This window comes from Porites lutea, chromosome 6 (assembly GCF_958299795.1).
Source record: "Porites lutea chromosome 6, jaPorLute2.1, whole genome shotgun sequence".
NCBI lineage: Eukaryota > Metazoa > Cnidaria > Anthozoa > Scleractinia > Poritidae > Porites > Porites lutea.
The window spans coordinates 19,324,382-19,350,954 of record NC_133206.1 but is presented as its reverse complement, the minus strand read 5'-3'; the positions used below and the strand labels follow the sequence as shown (position 1 = coordinate 19,350,954).

The 26,573-nt window shown below is 38.2% G+C and overlaps 4 protein-coding genes across 4 annotated transcripts; 1 reads left to right on the top strand and 3 right to left on the bottom strand.

Moving 5' to 3' along the window:
* Window positions 1–1,910: 1,910 nt before the first annotated feature.
* LOC140941453 (centriolar satellite-associated tubulin polyglutamylase complex regulator 1-like) lies at window positions 1,911–10,662 on the bottom strand. The gene is made up of 10 exons (XM_073390448.1): window positions 10,520–10,662; window positions 10,344–10,372; window positions 9,393–9,466; window positions 7,600–7,730; window positions 7,226–7,310; window positions 6,978–7,063; window positions 5,700–5,931; window positions 4,745–4,854; window positions 4,569–4,623; window positions 1,911–2,765 (listed from the first exon to the last, which is right to left on the bottom strand). The coding sequence occupies exons 1-10, from the start codon at window positions 10,566–10,568 to the stop codon at window positions 2,696–2,698; spliced, it is 921 nt and encodes a 306-aa protein (XP_073246549.1). The 5' UTR covers window positions 10,569–10,662; the 3' UTR covers window positions 1,911–2,695.
* An 800-nt stretch (window positions 10,663–11,462) lies between these two features.
* On the bottom strand, window positions 11,463–16,072 carry LOC140941984 (uncharacterized). Its single transcript, XM_073390980.1, has 6 exons — window positions 15,338–16,072; window positions 14,988–15,228; window positions 14,706–14,898; window positions 14,186–14,532; window positions 13,074–14,040; window positions 11,463–12,674 (listed from the first exon to the last, which is right to left on the bottom strand). Exons 1-6 carry the CDS (start codon window positions 15,465–15,467, stop codon window positions 11,463–11,465), a joined length of 3,090 nt encoding a protein of 1,029 aa, XP_073247081.1. The 5' UTR covers window positions 15,468–16,072.
* A 158-nt stretch (window positions 16,073–16,230) lies between these two features.
* Window positions 16,231–22,219, top strand: LOC140941454 (PIH1 domain-containing protein 1-like). The gene is made up of 5 exons (XM_073390449.1): window positions 16,231–16,562; window positions 18,194–18,448; window positions 18,927–19,060; window positions 20,078–20,221; window positions 21,032–22,219. Exons 1-5 carry the CDS (start codon window positions 16,241–16,243, stop codon window positions 21,068–21,070), a joined length of 894 nt encoding a protein of 297 aa, XP_073246550.1. The 5' UTR covers window positions 16,231–16,240; the 3' UTR covers window positions 21,071–22,219.
* Window positions 22,220–23,666: 1,447 nt separating this feature from the next.
* Window positions 23,667–26,047, bottom strand: LOC140941456 (uncharacterized). The gene has a single exon (XM_073390450.1). The coding sequence runs from the start codon at window positions 25,955–25,957 to the stop codon at window positions 25,079–25,081; it is 879 nt and encodes a 292-aa protein (XP_073246551.1). The 5' UTR covers window positions 25,958–26,047; the 3' UTR covers window positions 23,667–25,078.
* Between the last annotated feature and the right edge of the window lie 526 nt (window positions 26,048–26,573).

The following is a 26,573-nucleotide window of genomic DNA, read 5'->3' as shown; positions in this document are numbered from 1 at the left end:
GGGGGAGACTGCATAATACCGTAAAGAGTGTTGACACTATCAGCAGCAGGGCTGCATAATGTCTTTGTCGAGTTGGTAGTATTTGCAGCTGGGCTGCACATTAATGGCAAAGTCGAGTTGGTAGCATTTGCAGTAGGATTCTGAGAAAGAGGACACCAATGTCTGGCTGGATTGCCCGGTTATAGTGCTCGTGACAGTTAAGGCGGGCGTTTAAGGCGCGGTTGCTATTATGTAGTATATAGTACCCTGAGAAAAGTAAGGTGGACGGAATTTGGGGCTAACTTCTTGAACAAGGCATCATTATTTCAACAATGTATAACACTCAGTTATCCTGATATGCTGATAGAGTTAGATGCATTCGCTAAAGACTGTGTTTAAGTAGTTACAACGAAGTTTAATTATATCAGTACCTTTTTAGAAAAGAGAATAGCTTAAAACACTAGGTTTTTCAATAGCATATAGAATAAGTTTATATTTGGTTTGTTTGTTTTTGTCATATTGTCGAACTCTAATAAATATTTTATGGATCCTACGAACTCCTTTAAAGTATTTAATATTCCTTTATTAGAAAAAAAGGAATTTTGTATTGCACTTAATGAATTGCTAAGAGTTCACAAAAACAGATTCCCTTTTCGGTGTTTAAATAAAAAAGTACATATTTTATATTAACGTATAAATGTAAGTACATTTCAAAGAATACCTTGCTACATTGTTAAGTACTACTTTACTTCAGCTGATAAAGTCAATAAATATATTTTATAAATAAACCATCTATATATAGTTACCTACATCGTATTTGCTGAGTATTTCTTCTTTGTAGACTCCATCAGGCCCATTCAAGCAATAAATTATTTGGATGTGCCACTTAATTTTAGAGTGATTCTCCATTAGCAATTTCAAAGCAGATAAAATCCATATCTATTTATTAGACTAGTCCTCTATTATTTCTTCGAAACTCTTCAAAAACTCATAAATAATCCGTAAAGAAACATACGAAATTAATATTTAACGAGTGTCTTTATATCTGATAAAGACACGGCTAAACTTTACGTTCAATTTTTAAGACCAAAATAACCCCAAATCTAAATATTTTAGTGCAGGAACGAGTTGATCTATATCAGAGATTTTGAAGCCGTTCAAAAAACGAGCAGGAGTGTACTGTCAGGTTTGAAAACTCGAGGCGAAACCGAAAGTTTTTAAACCTGATAATACACCCCGGAAGGGACTCCCATATAAAAGTGGCGGGGATGCTCGTCGAAAAATTCAAATGAAATCAATAAGGGAGACCAATGTGGGTGTGGCCTAAGCTTAAGCTGACCCCTGAGGAGTCAGCAAGGGTGGGGAGCAAGGGTGGCGCAGTGTTGAGAGCACTCGCCTCCCACCAATGAGGCACGGGTTCAACTCCCGGCGTTGACGCCATATGTGGGTTGAGTTTGTTATTGGTTGTCTTCCTTGCTCCGAGAGGTTTTTCTCCGGGTACTCCGGTTTTCCCCTCTCCTCAAAAACCAACACTTCCAAATTCCAATTCGATCTGGAACGCACGGACACGTTTAAACGAGTTTATATGAACTCCCAAGTGCTTCGTGGGTAAAAAAGCAATTTTTTTAGGGAGATTTCTGTGTGGTCAGTGTCAGGGCATTTTTAAATTCCTTTATGCACAGTTCTAAGCGATACCTGAATGGTCAAATATAGTAACTTTCCATTCCAAACAGCCTACATGAGACCAAAATCTGCAATTTACACCCTTAAGCGAGACGACGAGCATCCCTGTCACTTTTACATGAGAGTCCCCCCCCCCCCCCCCGGGTAATACACTCCTGCTTGTTTTTTAAACAGTATATAAATATCAACGAATAAGGCGAGGGAGATATGTGCACGGGAGATGTCTCCCTTCTTTGTGGAGTTTATTACTCTCTGACAACTCTCCACCCAGCCATACTAGATTACTGGAGAGGGGACTGTTAAACCATCCAAGACCCCTACAAAGTGTACTTTTATTCACGCTAAAATATAAACAGGCAACGCGAGAGAGATGCGCGCGGCAGATGTCGTCCCCTTCGTTACATTATGATATTTCTCCCATAACCCTCCACCCAGTCATAATAGATGACTGGGGAGGAGTCTGGTGTCCAACAAACACTCTTTCCTACTCGTCCCAAACACTCCTTCCTACTCGTCCCTAGGGACAACTGAGAATCCTGGGACCTTCTTTACATAATAACATTAAATTGGCAATGCACTCAATTTTTTGATGTAGAACTTGGCAACGGTTGACTTGTTGGAGAACGCTTATTTGACAGCGGCGCTTATTTGAAACGTTCTATTTGCGAGAACGGTAGCAGGTATTACTTCCTCTAAACTGTCGTTATTTACAGAGGGCAAAAATAGCTTACATAGAACAAAAGATGTGCCCCCTTCCTCATTAAAAACAACAGTAGCATTAAAAACCTGCATCAACAATATTTCAAAAACTCATAAAAAATCAATAAACGTTGCAGTGGTGCAGGGGAGGTGATGCTCAAATGTTTTTGCTCCGAAATGTGGTGCTTATTCTAGGCAAGAACTCTTAAAAGTTAATACAATGTAATCATTGTTTAGAGAACTGCTAGCCTAGTAACTCCAACAGTGAACATCATTATCTACTTAGATTCTACCTGTGTATTAAGGTGAGATATAACCCCATGCACGTCCTAGTTTAAAGAGCTTTCTTGGCTGAATTAGACATAACACTTTTAGATCTGCCTGACTTGGGCCTGGGTGCCGGACTGCAAATAAAACGAAAACAGTCAAGTGAAAGAAATGAAACAAGAGACTGACTGACTGTTATGGCAAGCATTGTGCAATAATTGATTAGTTGGTAAATTCAGTCACTCATTCATATCACTAGAATATTTCTAAGGCTGCAATTGAGGAGTTATTCACAAAAAAAAAAAACTTAACAGTTAATGAATGAGGCTGAGTATCTTATGAAGAATTATGGAGATCGAGGAGAGTGTTATCCATCGAGGCCGTAGGCCGAGGCGGATAACACCCTCCGAGATCTCCATAATTCTTTATATGATACAAAAGCCGAATTCAATAACTGTTTTATTATTCATTCAAAATAATTCCTAGTTTAAAAACATAGCTTTAAACATGCTTACCTCCATCGATCCATCGATGTTCAGTTCATCTTCGATAGTGTACATTTAGGTTTGTCCAGCTCCGCAAATATTCTCCAAATAGCAGATGTCGCCCTTCTTGCCATGTTTTTAACTATTTTTTCGCTTAGTTCTTACTCTTGAAACGAGTGAAATGTCCGCCATTTTTTCAAGTTCACAACCAAAACAAGGTCTTCTTCTTCAGGTCTTCTCGGTTAACCGTGCCTAAACCTGCGAAAACGCTGCATTTTTGACATCATTTCCTCGTTAAAGTCAAAATTCTTCCAAATTTGGTCATCAGTAACTGGTTATGGTGAATTAAACGTGTGCTTTTAGCCAATCAGAATCGGGGAAATATTTTGAATGAATAATAATGAATGCTGATAGTGCAGAAAAGGGCCTTAAATTTATTACTACTATCATGTTTTTGTTTTTTTCAGTCCAATACATCAATTGCAGCATGCAAAGAAAGTGCTGTCCGATATCCTGGGGATAGTGGATTTTGCTATCAGGCAAGTGAAATCTGCTCTTATCTTGCCCGATCAGCAGGTGAAGTTTTTGGGGTATTGAAATTACAGAAGAAATATTATTAATCCTGTTCATCAAAATGACTTCTGGGATAGTACTTTCCAACTACAGCCTCCCTGCATGGCAAACTGTAAAAACTGACTTTCTTTGCACTCTGCAATTGGCATTTTTTCAAAGCTGGGCTACTCATATCGAAGTGAGGCCTTAACTAGATCTGCAAATAAGAAGACCAGCAACTAACAACGTGTGCAAACTTGTGAGGGGGGACAGAAGATTCTCTTTTTCATAGAACTGGACTGACAATGTGGCAGTGGCACGTTCTAGTGCAGCTGTGGGAAATAGCTGGTGTTGAGAAAGATGTTTTTTCAATCAGTGATACAGATGGCTCAGAAGAAAATAATCTGAGTACTCCCAACTGGAGTGGAACCTATGATCCTAGGCCTTTGTGTTACAAATACTGCCCCAACCTCATTCCCTGGTTTTCTCCCCTGGGAACAAGGTTGATACTTCCTAGGGGTAAAATTTATGTAGCCACCAGTTGTTCAAAAGGTGGACACCGCTATTTAATGGATAAATCTTTTTCCAGTGGAGGGCGCAACCGGTTTTCCTCATAAATTAATACTTATCCACTACATAGTGATTTATCCTGTGGATAGCACTCAGAGTTGTCAGAAAGTTCTGAAGTAGACGTCTGAGTTGTCAAGGTAAGCAGCCAGTCCAGGGATATTTTAAAAGATGCCATCTGTAAAGGAATGCCAAGCAGAGTAGCTGGCTGTTACTAACCAAGTAGGAGGTGATTTTCACTGGCAGCCGGCTACTTTTGACAACCTTGCACTATCTAACATTTGAACAACTGTGGACAGATCCTTTAATTTTATTTAAATTACGTTTACTACAAACCTGCTAAGCTCTTGATCAGTCTCCTCCATGATGGCAGATTTGTCAGGCAAGGTTGCTGTTATCAGAGAAGAAGTCAAACAAAATTAATTTATTATATAATGTTAAAAAAAGGCATCCAATGGGACCAATAAGCAATCTCAAAATGTGTCAGTCAAACTAAAGTGTATCAACTCTACCTATGCTTTCATTGACTCCAGCATGTTTGGCAAGGCCAATGAGGAATCCATAAAAAGTTACTCTCTCCACAGATGATAGGAGATCTTTGATTACATCAACAGGAGGGCAGCTGCAAATAGGAAGGTAAAGCTTTTAATGGCTAACACCCTCGTCTTTTAATGAAAAATTTGGGTGGAGTTCTCACAGCTATACAGTTCATGTTTTGACAGCTTTCAAATTGCATTGCCCTACCATGTCATTTTCAGTTTCACTTTTTATCTTCAATGTCCTTTACAAAATGACTGATATCGACCAATATCACATTTTAGATGATACAAGTTTTTGCTCCCTGCTAAAAGTTCTGACATAAATAATAATCATAATAAACCACTGTCATCACAAAGTACATGTACATGTAGTTCTAGCTGTATTTTAAGATCAGTCAGCCACTGGATTCTCGCTTGTGTCTGTGCAATGGAGACATTTAGCATTAAAACCCTAATCACCATCATCAGAGTCATTCAGCTTTAATCAGCCATTCAGAATTAATTTTGGCAAAATGCCCCAGCCAGCACAGTGGAGACAAACTACATGTAGGTCTCACTTTTGCATCTGTGGACCAAATCCTACAGTGCAATCTATTTAACATACCCTTCTTGAGAGCACATTTGTATTGTAACATTTTTGTTTGTCAGTATTACTTATTACAAAATGAAAAATTTGGAATTTTTTCTTTAGTTTTCACTTTGGGTCTTGAGTAAAAAGGTTAAAAGAAGAAAAGTAAAGTATGTACCTGAAAGAACCATTACTGGTCTGAATGATTTGTAGTGCAGTCTCCAGGATGGAAGCAAATTTGCATGGTACCATTTTTGTTTCTCAGTATTTGACAAAATGAAATTTTGATTTTTATCTCCTGACTTCACGTTGGCTCATTCTGTTATTACAAGTTTAAAACACAAAAAGTAAAGTATGTACCTGAAAGTACCATTACTGGTATGAATGATTTGTAGTGCAGCCTCCAAGAAGGAATGGACGTCTACACCATCCCCAGAATTAACCTGGGATGTTTCAAGCCCAGCACTTTGAGACTGTTGTGACTTGTGTTGTGCTGGCGTGGACAGTGTTGGTACTGCTACCACAATCTGACCTGGTCTGTAGGTACCTGATAACAATGCTTGGTAGGCTCCATGCAGCTTCTCTATAAACTCTATGAGAATGATGATGGAATCCATGTAAATAAGGTGTACTTAAATAAATGGTCAATGCACAGAGTATTAAGGTAGTAGTTAAATACGTCTCAGTGACATGTCAATCATAACCTCGCACTCTGACTGATATTACTATAACCTTTCCTAGCTACATTTGTATTTCCATGAAATAGAACAGGGAAGAACTTTTATGTCAGGCAAAAAAAATCACTCTACATTAACTGCTTAAAGAAAGGTCATGCCGGCCTAGATAGTTTTCATATTTCATTACTTTTTACTTTAACTTTTTCTTTCTTTCTAATTTATTTATTCATTCTTTGTTTTGTATGTATCCAGTATCACCAGCTTAACCTAACTTGATTAAACATACCTGAATTCTTTTCTTGTCTTACTTTAGAAATCGCTTTAATTACGTAAATTTATGTCATTATACTTTAGTTTACAGGGCATCAATAAAATATTGTTGTTGTTGTTGTTCATAAATTACATACATTTTAATATTAAATAATCAATACAAAATTATACCTTATAAGGCTTTTATTCAGAATTCAGTTGTCTTAAACCTGCTCTACTGGATGCTCACTGAGGGTTTAAAGTTGGTTTGCTGTGTAACATAGTTTTCCTAATCTTTGCGTTTCCCCTTGTTTATTTGATTTTCGCATTGTTGTTACTTATCATAGTTTCATAAGGTCCCTACTTATTCTGTTAAACACAGAAATCTTAGACTTACAATCGGCGACCAAATTAGTTGAGACACATTGCCATTAAGGGCCTTTCTGACGTTTTACTGACTTCAAGAGGGGAAAATGAAGAATTCCTCTCCCCCCCCCCATCCCATCCATGTAATGTTGTGCCGCTGTTCGAGCTACCAGCAGAAAACAAACACCCAACTTTGAATTGAGGGGAGGGGGGAGGGGTTCTGTTTGTTTTGTTCTCTGAAGTTACCCTGTTTGTCTCAACAATTTGTTACCGATTGTAACCTTTAGTTGCAAACACCAATAGAGTTAAAGAGATTTTCAGTTCATATAAAATGCATTTGCCTCACCGTCATAAAAGAACTGTGTCTGGAAAGCATAAAGGAAATCTGGAAAAGACATCAGACAGTCCATAGCATCCTCCATCAAAATAATCCTGTGGGTTTATAAAAATCACCATTAACTTAAGCAAAAGACATAACAAATTATTGCTTTATCAGAGTGAAATAAACCATCTTTGGTTGATGGGGGAAAGGAAAAAAACCTTATAACAGTTATGTATGTATAGAGGAGATAATTTCTAACAAGGAGAACTTACCTGGCAGTTTTTTGCACAGGTTCAAAAGGAAAGTCAGGGCAAAGAAGACAAATAAGTGAATGGTATTCTTTTGCAGATAGTAAATCTGAAGAACAAAAAGAAATTAATCAGTGGTGTTAAGTGTCAACTAAATATACCTAAATGTACATGTGTAACCAAAAAAATTAAAAAACATACAAATAATACACAGTTAACACTGGATTACCAGCTGCTGTTCAAATTAAAGTGAGCTTACACTAATCCCTTTGTTTCTCTCTCTGGAAGGAAAAAAGACCCCAGCTCAGGGAGTGGCAAAATTAAGCCTAAGTACAACAAGACAACAAGTTATTTCCATGGGTGTGAAGACCCTTACTTGTAAGTTACAAGTACTGTACCTCCATTCATCCCTATGTGTCTAAAACATTTCCAAAACACTCGGATGAAAGACGCTGTGTTGTGAGGTGTCTTTCGAATGTAGCTGTATTCCCTGAACAGAGTGTGGTTTCCTTGCACAACACTCCTAAAGCTGCAAGAAAAAAATAATGTGATCTCATCCTTCCAAGGGCTTTTTAAACCAAGTCAACACAAAGCAGTAAATTGAATACTTTAGATAAATCTATAGGTCTGGTAAATACATGTATATTCAGGGGTGGTTATCCCCTCTAACCCTCCCCCTGGATTGACCACTGGCTATGTTTTTACATCATAAACATGAATTGCATATAGAGAACACCTAAGGCTAATATCCCATACATATTAACCAGAGTGGCCTCCACACATTGTGGAAGTAAGAGAATGTGAAAAAAAGATTTCACATTTTCCTTTTAGGTTTTAGGTGATCATTTTATTCATTCTTGTAACCTCTTCTATTGCATTAGTGGAGTTGAGTGGGATTTCATAACCACTTTCTTTTCTCATCTACAATGCCACATTGGTGAATTTAGCAACAACACCATGACATAAAACCAAAATCATTATTCCTCACGGTTTATTAGCATTAGCTTCTGTAATTTGAGTGCCTTTAGAATGCAAATTTATGTTAAAGCACAGTATAATTATTAACAAGGCGAATTTACAGACTGGGAGTACATTCAATAATTCATGTAATTTGGGATTTCAGAAAGTGGCCATTGGGTGAATAACAAGGTGGCTGCATCAAAGGCATTATCGATGTTAACCCTCAAATTTTTGTCTACCTGGGACTTAAAAGTCCCATGTGTGAGCAACATCAGTTGTCTCCTAACGATATCACTATATAATCAAGAGAAAAGGTTACGAGTATTAATAAAATGATAACCAAATAGAAAAATGCTTTTATTATGTCTGCTGTCTTGTGTCTTGTATCTGCTGTCTGGTTTCTGGTGTCTTCTGTCTTTTGTGTTCTGTCTTTTGCTCTACTGTCTGCTGTCTGGTTTCTGTTTTTTTCTGTCTTCCGTGTTCTGTCTCCTGTTCTGGTGTCTAGTGTCTTCTGTCTATCATTTTCTGTCTTCTGCTTTGAAGTTTGGATTCCAGTGTCTAGTGTCTTCTGTCTATCATCAAGGCTGTGCTCTAAGGAAAAGTGAAGGGTGCCCAGTGCTCTGAACCTGTAAAATCTAGGGTGTCCAGCATATGATTTGCATGAAAAATCTGAGATTTTCTAGTCACCCAGGAGGAAAGTTGGGTGTCAGAGGCCACTGGGCTCTGCTAGAGCACAGCCCTCATCATGTTCTGTCTTTTGCTCTAGCGTCTTCTGTCTGATGTCTGGTGTTTTTAATCTTCCATCTTCTGTCTTCTGTGTGGTGTCAGCAGTGCTTGTCTTCTATCTCTTGTCTGTAATCCTGACTTTTTTCTGATCTCTGATGTCTACTGTCTTCTTTTCTTGTATTTTTCGCTGAGACAACTTTTGGGACTAACAAAACAGGCTGATCCAAAAGCAAAGCTCCAGCTTGCACACTCACACAACACATTTTCATTTCATTTAAGAAAAAGTAAGGTTTAGCGCTCTTTAGTGTTCGCAGATATCAGTAATATATTTCCCAAACAAAGTTTGTTATATTTTCAACGGTCGCCTGTAACGCGACACCAGCGCATCATCTAGGGTATCTAAATTACATTACACCCTTCCCTCGCAACGTGAGTTTGGACCGCCTGTGTTTACTGTAGTTTACCTATTAAAGAGCACAGAGAAAGATAAAACATATTAACTTACTAGTCACTGAGAAAGCGAGCTGGAATGACCCTTGGATTCTCTTCTTTATGTTCCAATAGCTGGGCAACTGCATCCTGCAGTTGCAAATGTTTTGAAAACTCAATTCAACTATTATTATCATTATTACTCATTTAAAATATTTCTCCATTTGATCTGACTGTCTTAAATCCCCTGGCTACTTCTTCATGACCAGCTTGTATGAGATGTGAAATCAATGACTACCGGTAATCGATGTCAAGGATGAGTAATCAATAGGCCACAAAATTTTTGGCCATTGATTACAGGGTCTGGAAGGGTATTTTCGGGATTCGGGATTTGACGAAAATACGGTGCGGGAATCGGGAAAATGATAAATATATTGACGGGATCCAGGATTTGACTGTTCCCCGGGAAGCGGGACTTGCCAAAAATTGGGCACGGGATGCGGGATTTATGTTTGCGTGTCTGTCGGGAATGCCGAAAACCTTTAAAAACATGCGTAAATTCAAAATATCAATCAACCTACATCTTACATTTATTAGCTTTTGTAGAAAATAGACTTTTTAATGTATTTTTCTGAGAGAGAAAAGCGGTATTCGGGAAACTGATGAAAAACGTGGGGGATGCGGGATTCTCGCGAAAAATGAGCGGGAATGCGGAATCAGGACCCCCCCCTTCCAGACCCTGTGATTAGTCATTGATTACCCATTGATTATAGAAAATAATCAATGACTAATCAGTTGATTACCCAATGATTACTCATCGATTACTCATTGAAGTCATTCATCATCGATTAGTTACGTCTGGAAAAGGGTACAAATTTTGGGGCCGTTTTGAAGAAAAAATCCGACCACCTCTCTTCAAAAACCCGCTATATACATCGTTAGGGGGTGGGCAGATCAAAAGAAATAGAATGTCCCTATTGAGCTGTACTGTATATCAATTAATTAAAAACATGGAAACACATTTTACCTGAAGGTATGTCAGCACATGGTACTTTGCTAAAAAAAAAAACGGCATTTCATGAGCTCATCGCGGCCTCGTGGATTACTTGTAAAATTCTAACTGCCCGGGACCAACTTTTAAAAATTCAAAGAAGCTCAAGCAAAGCTTATGCATTCTGCTGCACAAGCTTGTCTTTTACTTACCTAAATATTGCTCAGCTGTCAGAGCAAACCTATCGCTTTCTCCAGTCATTTTAAAGCACCTTTTAAATCCAGTTTGAGGAAAAAATACTTCAAAAGTATACTTCGTTCAATTACAACATCACAAGAAGCGGTCGTCCTGTCCTGAGCAGGGCTGAAAAACGACTGCGCATGCGTCAGACGAGGCGATTGTCTCTCATTTCGATCGTTTGATCAATGAAAAGTATGGCGGTGAACGCGGCCGTTCTAAGGCAATGTTTGGTTACAAGATGGAACTGAGAGACGCAGTTTGCGAACGTTTTCAGTCAACAAAAATTCTCCGACATGCTGAAAGGATTCTAGGGGAATGTTCATCTATTTAGATAGTTTAAAGCCGGCGGACAAGTTCCTGAAAGCGTCCCTTCTTTGTGGAAACGATGGCAGCTCTTGGTGAGTAGGTTTGATTGATTTTATACACTTTAAAAATATAATCGAGTTATTATCAAGTGAACTTTCAATGGACGTAACGTAATAAATTCCTTCCAATCATAGTTTTATTACAATTTGACTCCCAACCAAGCCCGCATGTAAACTGCGAGATAAAACTGAAATCGCGCGGGAATTGAAGTCTTCATAAATAAACAAGCAAGCTTCACGTAGACATATATATGGCATTAAAATACACCTTCTCGAGTTAAGTGACAGTAATCCTTGTCATTGTTGACTTGTTCCTATATAAGTACTTTCTTGGAAGTTTGTAGAGGGGATTTTCTGGCATGATTCATGGACCAAAGAAATAACTTCTACGAATTACGGATACTAAAATGTCATTTCAGGTTCAGTTATTGGTTATCAATTTGAGTTTTTCTCGGGCACGATCCACCTTTGGTTACAGGGCACGAAATAAATATCTTATTGAATTCAGGATTCATGACTTTTATGAAAGCACCCCTGTACAGCCCTCTTTCTAGTTGAACGTCACGTTGGTGACTGTTCCAAGTGTGTATTGGAAGCCATTAATTCTCTTATACCAAGAGAGAAGTTCAAATGAATGCTGCCACTCTGTAAAGGCAACTTGGGCTCCACTGTTCCCATGAAAATGACTGTCTAAAAGAAAAATTCCCTGTGTTGTTGGAATAAAGACAACTGTGTTGGACCGTAAAATAAATACTGATGTGGTTCGCCCTTTGGCTAGAGCTTGTCTCCAGTAGTAAGGCAAAGAAGCTGTGGGATTCGTCTCAGGGACAATGCTAACAGGCAGTTTAGGGCCCACGGTAGTATTCCCAATGATGTTATTCAAAACCCTAGAGGTTTGAAGTGCCTCCAACACACCAAATGTTCGAGGTATACTTGTTACTGAGTCATAGATAGAGTTCCCAGCCAAAATGCCTTGCACAACTATCTGATAGACCCATGTCTGGCTTAGTGGACTCCCAGTTGCAGGAATGTTGACATTGGGTGAAAAAAACATTTTGCTAAATAAAAGGGCAATAAATGTGCATGCATTACTTCCTGTTCTTCCAAGGATTGTAGATTGAGAAATGATATGTGGGAAAGACCAGTAGGTGACATTACCATTGTGATAGGGTTGGATGGTGATGGGTGTGAGAACATGAGATGGGGTATTAGAGTTGGATTCATGTACTGTTGGTTGGGCTGAAGAGTGATTGTGGTTTGGATGGGATGGAAGAGGGATTGCTGCATAACTATTCACTGTGCTGTCAACCTTCGTAGCCCATTCTGCTGAGGAATAAAATGACTGAGCCTCTGTCACACTCATGGCTGCTGGTGTACTAATTCCTTCTTCTTCGTGAATGTCTTCATTACTTTCAACAGCAACAGTATCATTAGAAGTTAGCAGTCCAGTGTTGAATGTGTTCACTAATTTTTCCACCTTTTTCTTCAGGGGAACCAGACAGATCGGGCAACAATCATGCGATGAAATGCAAGATTGGTGAAAACAGTGGAAGCAGGCCAATCTCATGACAGTACTTGTATCTCTTCTTGTGCAGGTCGGAAAATCACAGTAAACATTTGGGTCAGGTTCCAGGCCAGGTTCCACATCCTCCAAGTTATAACTCAGTGGAAAACACTTTGTGTCAACTATGGTGTCAAACGTTGGGAGATAATACTGTGCCTTACCCTTTGGTCTTCCATTATTTGCAAGGGAGCGTTCGACCTAAAAAGACAAAACCAAATGAGGTCAGTAGAATATGAATACACTGAAGTGTACTTACAGATGTGTGCACAATGCATTTTGCATATTTTATTGTGCTTCTTTAGGTTAGTTTTAGTTCACAACATTGTTTTCTTACTCTGTGGATTGACTGTATAATGTTTTACCAATAATTCTTTTGATTATTAGAGCAAAAACTGATAATTACTTTTCAGATGAAGTAATGTCAGTGTCATCTCTTTTTCAGTTATTCAGAACACAGGGCCAGTTACTTATCATTCCTTATGGTACCTGTGTTATGGGCACCTTTAAAACTTTATAGTTCACTGTATTTACTTGCCAGAAACAATATAATAATTATAAATAATTATTTGTGATATGTTTTTGCCTAAGGAGTGTTACCTGGTGTGATTTCTGACAGTTTCTTGAGACACTCCTAAACAGTTCAAGTAAGAATTCTGCTGTCTTCCCTGCGATAAGCCATAAGTTTGGTTCAGCATGACCTCGGTGGTATTGAGGAACAAAGGACTGTATAAAATCATTTAAAAAACCTGATGATGCAATAGACTTTGCTGTGTCTTCAATGCCTTTTGCATCGTCAAACTTCTCAGTGTTTCTTCGCAGTACAGAGTGCCAAACTTCAACCTTCTTTTCTGTGATCAGTTTGAGAACACTTGCCTTCTTTGACCAGTATTCTGGTAGATGTTTGCACTGGTATGCACAATCACTCAAAAATGACAAGGTTGATTTGTCATAATGTCTCCTTTTCCAGCATATGAAAATTATAGCTATTTGTGCCATAACTTTCTCATATAACTTTAAGTCACCACTTCTGAAAATGTTATACTGGTAGAACACAAGGGGCAAAACATGTTCAAGTAAGTGTAGAATGGTGACAAATTCATGTTGCTTGCACTTTCCAAACTTTTCAAGTACCTTTTGTCGTATCAGTTGCCAACCAAGTAAGGCAGCAGTAACACACAGGGATGTCTGGTATGGTTTGGGTTTCGATGCCAAAGTACCTCCAAAAACATACGAAAACAGTTTGTCAAAAAAAAAATTAAAATTCAAAAGAACATCTTCATAAGCATTCAGACACACATGAAATGGCCCTTGTTCTGGAATTATGCTAATGTTGGGATTCCATCCACTTGCTATCAGCTTTTTGGGATAGTACCACCCTGGCCAGTCAGCAGGCAATGGTACAACAAATTTCTTGCTGTACAGGTTAAGTTGAGGGCATTTGTTCAGTACACGTTCAAGGGCCATCTTGTAATGTTCCATGCTCTTTAAATCTTGTTGAAACTCATCAACTAGCATACAAGTCTCGAGCGTCTCAATGTCTTGTGTTGTTGGATCTGAGTACACCCTGTTCAACAGACAGACATTAAAGATATTTACAATTTCATTGCAATTATTAAGTCTAATTTTTTTTGCTGTTAACCCATTGTCTTTCTCTTTTGTACTAGACATTTTTCTGTGATAAATGGGTAACAAATAAGACTCATGTGTACCTTAGTTCATGTAGTGCTGTTTGCAGTCTTCCTGGATCAAGGCTTTGCATGTAACTTGGTAGCTGGTCCCAGAACTGTTTATTCATATTCCTTAATGAGTTTGTTATTGTTTGCAGGACATCGTTAATGTCAATTCCGCCAGCACAGGTCCTCCGCTCCCCATTTACATTTATTGTCACTTGTCTGTGTAAGGGAAATGCAGGCCGAGGGACTGCATGAACTGATGGATGAACATCTGCCAAACAGGATGCCATGTGGATGACATTTGTCCGTACCAACTGTGATGGTGTATGGAGTGAATGGATGTTGTGGAAGTCATCAAGCATTAAAACTATAAAGCATTGCAGCTGTTAAGAAAGACAAAAAGCAAAATTAAACACAACACACATAAACTGTTGTGTTAATGTTATTTACTGTATCAGGAGATTTCATGATGATTCTCTTTTTTTTCAAAGCTTTTTCTTGGGCAACTGGTACACAACTTTTAGATATTAGATATATTTACACCCAAGGAACTGACCTCATTTACCCTGTGAAATTGTTGACAAATGAAGCTTGTGTGTTGTACACTCAAATTAGCTTTTAACTGCTGTATTGTCCTGGGGGTTGTGCTGTATCCCAACACCTGGCCAGAAGATAGTCCCCGTAATGACATGCCACAGTTGGATGCATGCAGTCCGCTATCCTTCTGTAGGGCAGACGTTTTTTGTGATCTGTGACAAATACAACAAATGTTATTATACCAGTTATAAATGACTGTGTGCAAAATTATACCCCAGATCACTAAACTCAAAGTACATACCTAAAATAAGCCAGGATGTGAAGTAAAGCCACCACTCTCTGCTCTTGCAGCTTTCTTCTGTTCTCAGACAGGCTTTTACCTCCTGTAACACAGGTAAGAAGGTCTTGAAAGAGTCCAGGGCTGTTTTTATTCACAAACTGTTTCATGGAATCTGTATCATAAATCTTTATCTCAGGTGTGGTAACTTGGTGCCTGTAAAGAGCCTTTTGAAATTCCTCTAACTTCTTGTCAATTGTTGATTCTAAAATAAATGAACCCAACTGTTTAATACAAAATGTGTTTTATGGGAAATGCAAAACAGTTGATAATGTAAAATTTAATTGCAGCAATGCAAAGTAAATTAGTAAAACGTGTTATTCCTGAGAGCTGTTGTTTCAGCATCTCCATTTGTGTTGTCAGGGTGTGACATTTTTCAGCCTCCTTTTGGTAAAGTTGGTAAAACTCTGTCTCCTTTTCCGTTAAACTGGTCATCATATCCATTTTCTATAAAGAATGTAACAAGAACATGTTGGGGAAAGTGAGTACTTGTTACTGACTTGATAAAATGTAAATGCAAACTAACCAGGGAATTGCCAATATTTACCTTACTTCGTTGTCTTCTTGCCATACCACTTTCTCCTTCTGTTTTTTTGTAAAACTTCCTTTTACAAGCATGGCACCACTTGCTCCCTGGTCGGAAGTTTTCGTTTTTTCGGCCGTAATTATCAATAATTCCATAATGTGTCGCTGGAATCTCTGTAAGTTTCTTTGAGTGCTTCTCTTGAAAAGGTGCAGAGCACCGATTGTCTTGGCTCTCGATCATCCGCAGATGTCTGAGGCAAACAATGGTGTGCTCCGGCAACTCTGCTGCTCTCGCTAACCCTGGTGGTAAGGGTTTGCTATGGCCATAACAATCCTCTTTCGAGTTTCTGGTTTTACCAGAAAACCAACACCCAAAAACAGACGGCAAAATGACAATAAAAAGCCAACAAGGTGTTGTAAACATCGCCGATAATTTTCACTAATTAGCCGGGTTCGCAACTTCACTTAAAGATCACGCGAATGGCCGTTTTCGGCGCGAAAACAATTTTTTCAAAATTTCTACACTCACTAGATTTTTAGGACAATGTTTTTTCTTGTCAACACTGTTGTTTAAACCCTGTCAACTGTCCTGTCACACACTCTCATTCTCAGAGGCCACGATCCTTTTGGTCAGCGATGGGAAAATGCGCATGACAAATGAAACCCCTGGGACGAAGTTGGCGGGAAAAAAGATGGCGGAGTTGACGGATGATTCAGTAAACTTTGAGGAGGAAGAGTTTTACAAGAAATTATTGTTAGAGGAAACTAGGACGCCACAAAATTTGAATCCTGATAGATATGAATTTGTTCCTAAACCTGGGTATGTTATGAAACTGCGGAACAGTCAAAATGAGAAGGTTTTTATCAATATTTGTACCTCGGACAAAGTCCCTGTTCCAAAAGATGTTAGTGACCAGGAGCTGGCTGAAATATTGCAGTCTGTGGATCCTACACAGTACCGTGTGCCCATGAGCCTTGGAGAACCTCATGCAGAAGTGGACAATAAAGGCCAAGGTTTGGTAGGCTATATTCATTAATTTATTTGTGATGTATTTTATGGTTTGCAACCACGTGACAAGGCGGCCAGTTGGTTGACAAAACAATTCAAATTTGTTCCCAGAATTTGCATGAAAAAAGAGTTAGTTCCAAGAGGAGAGAAACTCGTTTGTTCTTGTCGACCAACATGTCCCCCGTGATGTCAGTTGCAAACCAGGGGTCAATTTAATAAAACTTTTACATGTATAATTTACAAGTGTAGCCATTGTTTTAGAGTCTTAGAACAATAGCTATACTTGTAAATTACAAGTGTAAAAGTTTTATTAAATTGACCCCAGCAGTAAGAGTAATAAGTAGATTGAGCATGGTTGTCCAGCTTAATGGAGTCCTGAATAGGACTACCGCACAGGTTCACTTCACTGTGAACGAGGGAGGCTGGTGCCGACCTCCACAAGTAAAAACCTTTGAATGCAGAGGTCCACTCAATGCGTTAATAAAACCCTCTGGTTCCTTATTGCTGGATCTCTAACACAAATGTTTTTTAGGCCAGTCTTGTGTAATTTCCCACCCGTCCCCCACCTGGAATCTCCATTTTTCTTTTTTATGACCTTATTTCACAGCGCTAAAAAATCATCGACTATTTACTGCTTAAAAATCTCAGTTCACATCTTTAGACTCAACATTTTATTACCAATGATAAATTTTCTTTGTTTTAAACTCCAATGTTTTGCATGATATTTTTTGGGTTGAAAATAGAACATTGGTGAAACTTGATCCTTGTGAATTATGCATTACTTATCATGGGACTGAAAATCTGCTCTTACATTTCCAGGCATTACAAACAGTGTGATTTGTAGGTCTTCAACAAGCCAAAAGTTTGGTGATAAGAACAAATTAATATAGTCAACAGACATTTAGAAGTAAAATAAGAAATTTTAAATGTGACCAGGCATGAAAAGTTAGTAGCTACAAAATAAAATTAAGTCAGACTAGCAACCCCATGGGTCGCAAGTTTAAGGCCTAAGGGCTGACAGTAAGGACCTAGCCTCGGTTGTTCAAACGTTGGACAGCACTATCCACCGGTTAAATCACTATCCAGCAGATAAGTATTAGGGAAATCAATTGCATTATCCACTGAATAGAGATTTATCCACTGGATAGGGTTATCCATCTTTTCAACAACTGGGACTAGAAGCTGGGGATTTCCTGTGGCTACTATAAGCATGATCCCCAAGAATGGAAAGTAGAAACAAAAAACTCCCTACACATAGCTGTTCAATTCCATCACCTACTAAGTGTATATAACAGGTAACTTGAAATCTTAGTGACAGCCCAGCCCAACCTTGTTGTTACAATAGCAGACATGAGAGAGCAAAGCCATTTCAATTCAAGCACATATTTTATTCTACATCTGATAATCCTAACTTAAATTACATAGGTGATAATCTACATATGACTTGCATGAGGTGTCTGTCAATAGCAATTACATAATTGACACACTTCTCATTTGCAGCATCGTCCAATTTTTCTGACCTTCAATGGGGCATTGAAGTTTAACTTATTTGTCAAGAATCTAGTAAATTTTGTAGGTACAATTTATGTCTCATTTTAGTCATTGCAAAAAACTTATTGTTTATGTTTCCCTTTAGGTTGTACTGCATATGATGTGGTCATCAATCCAGTATTTTACAGCAAGTTACAAAACAGTGAACTATTTAATAGCTTTTTCCTCACCATTGTCTTTGAGGGATTAGAAAGCAAATATGACATTGAACTAGAAAGAAACTGGACCATACTTAAAAACAAGAAATGTATGGGAGTTCTTCATCCACACTGCATAAGAAGCAAAAGTAAGCCTGTTATAATGGAGATGGAAGAAGAATTCAAATCATCTGCACCAGAAGGTCAGTTTAATGTTTTTTTTCTTGGTGACTGAATCAATACACTGTGTCACATATCTTGTTACTTGTTACTTTAAAAGAAAATGTTACAGGCTGTCTCTCATTGTTGTACATGGTTTAATTATCTAAATTAATAAGATCAGACAGCCTGTGTAATTTCATGGAACTTTTGCTGAATGATTTTCTCATCTTTATGTTGTGGTTATTATATGGTTCATTTGTAGGGTCAATTGAGCTCAAATAAGACCAGTAGTTTCATGTATCATTGAAGTGCATGTATCAAAACATGTATGCACTCCATTGATCACAGATTTAGTTATAATTTTTTACTCTGTTATGACAGAACGGGAAATGGGCTAGTAGTGTGTCTTCCTGTAAATGTTTTTAAAGGAGACAACAATAATAAACAACAAAAATGTTTTTTTAGTAATTTTACTGTTTTTTAAAAAGTGAAGTATGTTGTTCCTGCACTTCCCTCTAGCCTCCTCAAATGCTCCAAAGATAGAGGAAGTTCACTCCATACCAAAAGTTCCAGAACCTAAGTACAAAATAATAAAGGAGCCACCAGAAGGAATTCCAGAGTTTCTTGTCATAGAAATTGCCCTGCCTGGAATTGTGAGTGCTATGAAATTTCTTTTTTAACACAAACTTGTATTGCAGTCTTAAACCATTATTTTAGCATGATTATTATAACAGTGATAATGCTTCATTGTTAGCTGTCTCTCAAATGACATGCCTGAGGAAGGAAGTTTTTTTTTTTGGTTTGTTTTGTTTTGTTTTGTTTTTTTTTCATATTTGGCATGTTGAAAAATGGTGGAGTTACTACAAACAAAGTCACCATGCAAAATGACTTGCTGCTGAGCAAAATAGCATAATAGTGGGCAAAATAACATACCACCATCCCCATCTGTAAATGAACAAATTATTGATGCATGCGGTTCAACATAAAAAAAAGTGAAACAAATTATTGTATAATTATCAACAAACATACTCACCTATGAAGAAGTCAAATCTAACAAAGCACCAAGGCTGCCAACAAACACACTAACACTTAATGAATGAGATACAAGAATCAAGACTCAAGTTTAATCACATTTAGAGTTTCTAAAAAGCAGGATTTTAAAATATTCCTCACTCGAAAGGATTTCGAGTAAACAAGAAAATTATGTATTGTTTTAGGACAGAACAATAACAATTGGCTCATATGGAAGTATCAGTTCTGTCATGCACATGCACTTGCACCCTGATAACGTTTAAAGCCCCATAAGGGACTGACTTAAACTGGGTATGATATTATTACATGTAGCTCCAGTTGTGCAAGATATGCAGCTAGGTACATATACATACCCATGGAATAATGATATTAGTAATATTATTAGAATACAAAGTAAATCCTTCCTACATTGTAAGGTAGTGAAACCACATCTAAGGTGATAGAGATGTGATGGTGAATTTTGAACCTGGTGAATATATAAGGAAGATGATTTTTCAGTCAGTGACAAAGGCAACAGTTCATAGGTTCGACTCCTATTGTAATTTGCATTTTTTCTTCCGAACTGCCTGTTTCACTGACTGAAAAATCATCTTTCTCACAACTATGGTGTACCAAAAATGTTCTCTTTCCCCATGCAGAAATCAACAAAGGACACAACATTAGATGTTGGTGAGGACCAAGTAGTTCTTCATGTTCATCCAGCTAGATATCACCTGGACCTTGGTTTGCCATTTGATGTCGACAGTGAGACTTGTGGTGCACAGTATAACAGGAAGACTAAGGTAAAGTCACAATACAAGAAAAATAAAATGTTACTTTGTATTTTTAGCCATTGACAAAGGAACCTAACCAACAAACCACACAAAATTGCAATTGAATAATAATAATATTGCAGTAAATATTACATGTACGCTGCCTAAAAGTAGAATTACTTTCTGAGAAGGATTTAAGGGTGTCACAAAAAGTACCAATAGTTGCGTGTTTACCGTAAATACTGAAATTAATGCACTGACCTTCAAATAAGTGCCCCCCTTTTGTACTGGTGCCTCTTTGAGAGAAATAATATTTAAAAAGCACTCTCCCTGCTTCCAACCCTCATTCCTCCAAGAAAGAAAAATGTCATTAAATAATCTGGAATAGAGAGATTCCATTATGACAGGACCTCAGAGAAATGCGACATTTAAAGCAAACACACAAAGATTTGTGTTTCTTGTCACAGATACACTCCAATTTGCTTCTACAGTCTGCATTTAATGGAAACTTTGAAGTCAAACTAACCCAACCCCCTTTCAAATAACCACCCCTCTTTGAATTATGCCCACTCTCAACACACACACACAAAGTAAATAAGTCGCCCAGGTGCTAATTCAGGCATAAAGGTGCATCATGTTTTGACAGCTACACAACAATAGGCAATATCTTGCTTAGTCTGTCTTTTCAACAATTATAAAAAAATGTTGTTAGCCTTGAAGGGAATGGAAAGAAGGAACCATAATAGTCAGAGCTTGTGTACCTACATGTACATCAAAGCAAAACTCCATGAGTCTAGTATAAATTTATAAGAAATTATTATTTTGACTCTTCTTTTCCAGATCCTGACTCTTACTTTACCTGTTATCGGCAAAAGCTAGCGCCAAGGGCATTGTTAATTATCATTAATATTTTGTATTAAGTTATTTTAATATTTAGTGTTGAGTATTAATCAAATTTATCAACTATGTAATGTATGATAGTCTATAATAAACAATAATAACTTTATTAATCTCCTCAAAAAGGCTTTTCAGCTTAATTTACAATGTCAAATATCTAAAACTTAGTTTTCCAAAAATACCCTTTAAAAATGCTGTTTTATTTTAACTTTAAATACATCTAAATTAGTGATGACCGAAACTCGTCTGGGAGAGTTTTCCACAGCCTTTGGCCTCTGAAGGTAAACGTACGCTGACCTGCAGCGGTCCTACAGAGTGGTATATGTAGGCGGTCCCTATTCCTAGTGTTGCAGTTGTGCACTTCTGATCTGGTTTTAAACTTCTGACAAAGATATGGGGGTGCAAGTACATGTTTTTCTTGGTGGTACTAACCCATACCAGAAACCCATAATGAGTTTCTGCTCATACTGATGAACAATACAATAATTTACTGAATACGAGAGAATTAACTATGTAATGTATGTAACTATGTAATGCATGATAGTCTGAGTCTTTATGAAATTTGTTGTCAAAAGGACACAGTCGGGAGGATATACTAGAATTTACCTTTTTGTTACAAAGTGAAAACTCTCACCCAGGGTTGTTCACAAATAGGATTTCTCGCAGTTGCAAAACGCACAAGCAACAGAGGCTAACCATTAATATATTATAATAATATTATTAATGATAAAAATGTTTATTATGGGCAAAACTGGATTCCCTAGTTTTCCACAAGGAATGAAAACTGGGACATCCCTGTAGCTGTTACCAAAAGCTGGTGTCTTCCCTGGGCTTTACCCATTTGTTGTCAATGATGGCAGCAAGGATCCTGCAGGAGGTAGCATAGCTGAGCAGCCGTATGTTAGAGTTCTGATTTGTAATCTGGTGATGTTGAGTTCAAGTCCCACCATGACTGCTAGGAGTTCAAATCCTGGAGCACACTTGTAAAAAAAGCCAAATGGTACACTTACAGGCAGTTGGGATTCTGAACCTTGTTACATGTAGCATCTGTTTGTTTAAAACTATTTCAGTCCCGATTTGCTGGGCCCCACTAGCCTTTGTGTTGTAAATAAACAGTACTGCCAAGGGTAAAATTGTCCGGCCCATTGCAGTCGGGTATCATGTGACTTATCTCATGCCAGATTATGGGATACAACAAACCCTACAAATACAAGAGATTGAAAGAGCATAAAACAAAATCAATTGTGAGTTTGTTAAATTTTTTAGGTTTTTAACTGGACTTCTCCAAAGCATAACAAATCATCTAATGAAGATGAAATTATGGTATATCATAATTGAAATCTGGGAGAAAGATCTCAATCACTGTGTGTATTGCTGCCAGCAAGGGTCCTTTTGTGAAGGCTGTTACAACAAACTATAGTGCAAAGCAGCCAACAGTAAGTATAGCCAAAGCCACAATACTGGCTGAAAACAGCACATTAGGCTACCAACGGCTGGTTATTACGTGTGACATAGTTTTTGTTTTATAATGTTTGAATTTTAAAGTTTTGGTGTCATGCAAAAAAAAGTGTTGGCCAAGAAAATTGTCACAAGCTTTTAAGCAATGGCTTCTTGTTTTTAAAACAAAACTAAATGATACATACAGCACTAAAATAAAGCTTAAGGTGGCTTGCTACAGTTTTCCGATGAAAACTATCGTCTTTTTGAAACTGGAACGTTTCTAGCATCTAAAGGCCTCTACTGAACTGTTTATCATTACAATTGATTTAAATTATCATTTTGCCGTCTAAAAACATTTTATTGCTTAGTATAATGTGACCTTTGCCTTGGGAGAGTAAGTTTTACCAGTTACTCACCCAGCAAGAAGAAATTTTTTTCCCAGGCGACCAGACAGGACTCTTTTCGAGCCCCGACGTCTTTCTGTTTATTTCTCGGCACCATGATGTTATCCTGGAAACCAAACTTTAATTTCACCCTTCATTCTCACTGCAATGTTATTACCCCCTCAATTGTAATATAAGTGCTCACTATAAGCTCCAGGGGCCCGTTTCTCAAAAGTCCCGATGATTAACGGGCCCGGTAAGCTGTCTCCGTTTGCATTAAAGATCGAGGTTTCAATAGTTTTGCATCTAACAGGATAAAACTATCAGTTAACGCACAAAATGCAGTAGTTTGCTAGCCAGGACCCGCGCTCTTATTCTTTTTATTTCGATTTGAATATTTGATTTCGGGCCCGAAAACTTACGGGGACTTTCGAGAAACGGGCCCCTGGGCCCAGTTTAAAGTTAACCCCCACTGGTTTCTTTTTCTTGTGTTGAAAAGCATTTTCTCGGATAATTTTCTGTTATTTTTAGAGCTTCCAATCATCAACTTGCAGACAAAAGGAATTAAAACTGAAATGCTTTTCAAGCTTTCAAATCTGAACTCAAATCTTGCAGTAACCGTGGGTTATCTTAACCCAGCTTCGAACAACTCGGCCCAGTATATTACTTGCCCCACTATTCTTCACACATCTCACAAGATAAGAAAATAGATTCTGCTCATTTTGTGAGAAAAAATATTACTTTAACTTCTCAATAACCATCAAATTCAAAAAAGCGATAGTTTAATACTGTTTCTGAAACATGAATTTTATTGCAATCAATATGTCAGCTAATAAAATTAAATTATGTGAATTGTATGTCATCCACTGGCAATAAATAAAGAAGAAGTCACTAAATTTAATTTGATTTTTGACACATTTAGTAGACTTGCACCAAGTCATCCTCTTTATCAGTTACGCAGGACAAACATTTGTCAGCATCTCTAAAGTGAGCAAAACAACCCTAAATGAAGCAACTTAGTGAGCGACATAGTCTTGGGACAAAACAAAACTGCACAACTGTAAGGGACATTATGAAAGCCTATGTTTAACTGCGAAATGTGGTTGGAAAAAAGCTTGTGATAACAATAGCTACTCATACTCATTTACTACTCATATTACATTACAAAATGTTACAAAACTATAATACACACTACTGATGGATCCAGACCTTGCAGTAGGAGTGGGGAAGAGGGATGTTCCCCTCCCCTCTCCCCCTTGATCTAACACAGCAGACATTGTCAGGAGCGTAGCCAGCTTTTTGACTAGTTGTAGGCCTGGCCGACTTTCATTTCCACATATCCTGAAAATTGCACGCACGACTAGTGCGCACTGACCTCACCAACACTTTCAGATCTTAAGCTTTTTAGCTCACCCCAACAACACATAATTTATTACAAGCGGTAGAGTGATTAAACCAAAAATTTGTAGGCCCGAGCCTACAGGTATATGGGCTGGCTACACCCCTGATTTTTACTTTTAGGGCTTGTGTTTCTCTTTTTTTTTTTACCTATGTACGAAGTTATAAAAATAAAAATACTACGCAGGATATTTAATTTAGAAAAGGCAATGGTACACAGGAACTATGGGGGCAATCTCTGAAGAGCTTCAAGAAGCCTTTTGTTTGTATATTTCTTTTCATCTCAGTATGCAAGATGTTGAATTTTTTAAGGGAAGGTCTTGATTGCCCAAAAGACTGCTTCGATGGGCACCATTCATTTTCAGTGTATTTCATTCTGGGGGGGGGGGGGGGTACTTTAGGAATTTCTGGGTAGGGATGTGCCGCCAGGACCCTGGAACCCTTAACCTATACTAGAGCTAGTTTAGCTAAATTTTGCTACCCTATACTAGAGTAAACTCCCCAAATCCCCCTATCATAGAGTAGCTGTTTCACTAGTCTAGATAAAATCTTCAACCAACTGATCAGTTTCCTGAAAAATGATACCCTATTCTAGACCCAAATGTTCTGATTTATATACCCTATCCTAGAGTAAACTGCTTGAAAACAATACCCTTCACAGCGTACTATTTAAATGTTGAAGTGGTTCCATTTGAGTGATCACACCGGAGGATTTTATCCACAGACTCAACAATTCGTCCCTCAGAGAGGATGGGTTAATTTTTGGTCTCTATGCTACTTCTGTTAAATCACCCCCGTTCGCTTCAGTTTGAAGGGCTTCTTCATATGAAGGCGGGAGGTCGAAAGACAGAGTGCAGTAGGGCGGGGGTGAACAATTCTGTTCCCCCAGTGGAGTAGAATTAGCATCATTATCATCCGCGGAAGTACTCAATTCATCCCTAGGGTATTCTGGGGGAGGTATTGTAAATCCCCGTTCGCAATCTGTGGTAAATGCTCCATTTTCTACCGCATTTGTATTAGGAAGTGTTGACCGTCTTCTACCCTGCCGAGATCTTCTTCTTCTTCTTGATCTGCGCTGTCGCTCCGCATATCTCTGTCTACTGTACCGACTCTCGCGCACAAAACAACAACATAGAATAAGCAAAAATATTGACCCAGTCAAAATGGCTGCGGATAGAAATCCTGCCTTTGTAAGCGTGATCTCTGAGCTCTCCTTGCATTTTCCTCCCTCGCACTTCTGCCCTTCAGAGCAGTCTTTCCAGCTGATACACGAAAATCCAGATCTTGTTGTTAGTGTTGTTTTGGTTGTAGGGATAGTGCACAAAAAAACATCTTTACATTTCTCGCGGCAACATTTCAATTTTCGTGAGGAGGTAGCGTTTTCAAAGCAGTCTCTATCCGAGTAGCACGTTTTTAATCGGGGAATACACTTCGAATTCAGGCATTCTTTACCAGCAGGGCAATGGCTGTTGATGATACACGAACGTCTATGACACCTTTCATTCGTACTGCAAGTGAAGTCACTCGGACAACAAATCCCGCCATGATTTGTACAGTCCCCGTTATTTGAACAAGCGGAACATGGAACATTTATAACTGAAGTACTAACGACAAGAAGGAGGAACCAAAATTGGCAAAATCCTTTCATCCCTGTTTCATCGCCGTTGGACTTGTCATGGGTGCGTGAGCCGCGAAAAAATTTTATGCACGCAAGGTTCAGATTACAAGTCCTTTACACGATCGTATTTACAGGCATTGTTTGTAACGCGACGAGTGATTTGAATAAGCACGCTGTACAGTGAATTGAAATTCAGCGAATTATACGTTCGGGAAATAGGGCCAGCTAAAATAGCATCGATTGTTAATAAAGAAAGACACCCTGTTCTATTTGGCAATTGTCTAATTGGAACAGTCAACACACCGACAGGGGACACGCGATCTTGTTACAATTATTAAAATGACCAGTATGGGTTAAAACACGGCATTTTTTATGAAACAGGAGAAAAAGATACTTTCTTTTGTTAACCATTTAAATTGAAGGCAGCAAATAAAATAAAAGATCACGAACAGCAAACGTATAAAGTGCTAAGTCATCTCTCACTGACATATTAATATTTATGTTTGCGGATTATTTACGTCTGTAGTTACGTTGTTGCGTGACAAAAGGGACTTTAAGATCCAACGACGCGACGGCAATGAGAACGTCGCTTAAAAAGTGAATTTGCGTTCTTTCAGTCTACATCGCAATTATTCCTACCTACTTA

What these genes read in the sequence shown, in the direction of transcription:
- LOC140941453 (XM_073390448.1), bottom strand. Translation starts at nt 10,568, where the DNA reads ATGACTGGAGAAAGCGATAGGTTTGCTCTGACAGCTGAGCAATATTTA. An exon ending in ACCAGTAATGGTACTTTCAG is followed by an intron (nt 4,855 to 5,699) that starts GTACATACTTTA and finishes TCCTATTTGCAG; the next exon opens with CTGCCCTCCTGTTGATGTAA. An exon ending in TGGAGTCAATGAAAGCATAG is followed by an intron (nt 4,624 to 4,744) that starts GTAGAGTTGATA and finishes CTCTGATAACAG; the next exon opens with CAACCTTGCCTGACAAATCT.
- LOC140941984 (XM_073390980.1), bottom strand. Translation starts at nt 15,467, where the DNA reads ATGGATATGATGACCAGTTTAACGGAAAAGGAGACAGAGTTTTACCAA. An exon ending in ACAGCTCTCAGGAATAACAC is followed by an intron (nt 15,229 to 15,337) that starts GTTTTACTAATT and finishes CATTTATTTTAG; the next exon opens with AATCAACAATTGACAAGAAG. An exon ending in CACATCCTGGCTTATTTTAG is followed by an intron (nt 14,899 to 14,987) that starts GTATGTACTTTG and finishes TATTTGTCACAG; the next exon opens with ATCACAAAAAACGTCTGCCC.
- LOC140941454 (XM_073390449.1), top strand. Translation starts at nt 16,241, where the DNA reads ATGGCGGAGTTGACGGATGATTCAGTAAACTTTGAGGAGGAAGAGTTT. An exon ending in AGTGGACAATAAAGGCCAAG is followed by an intron (nt 16,563 to 18,193) that starts GTTTGGTAGGCT and finishes GTTTCCCTTTAG; the next exon opens with GTTGTACTGCATATGATGTG. An exon ending in AAATTGCCCTGCCTGGAATT is followed by an intron (nt 19,061 to 20,077) that starts GTGAGTGCTATG and finishes TTCCCCATGCAG; the next exon opens with AAATCAACAAAGGACACAAC.
- LOC140941456 (XM_073390450.1), bottom strand. Translation starts at nt 25,957, where the DNA reads ATGAAAGGATTTTGCCAATTTTGGTTCCTCCTTCTTGTCGTTAGTACT.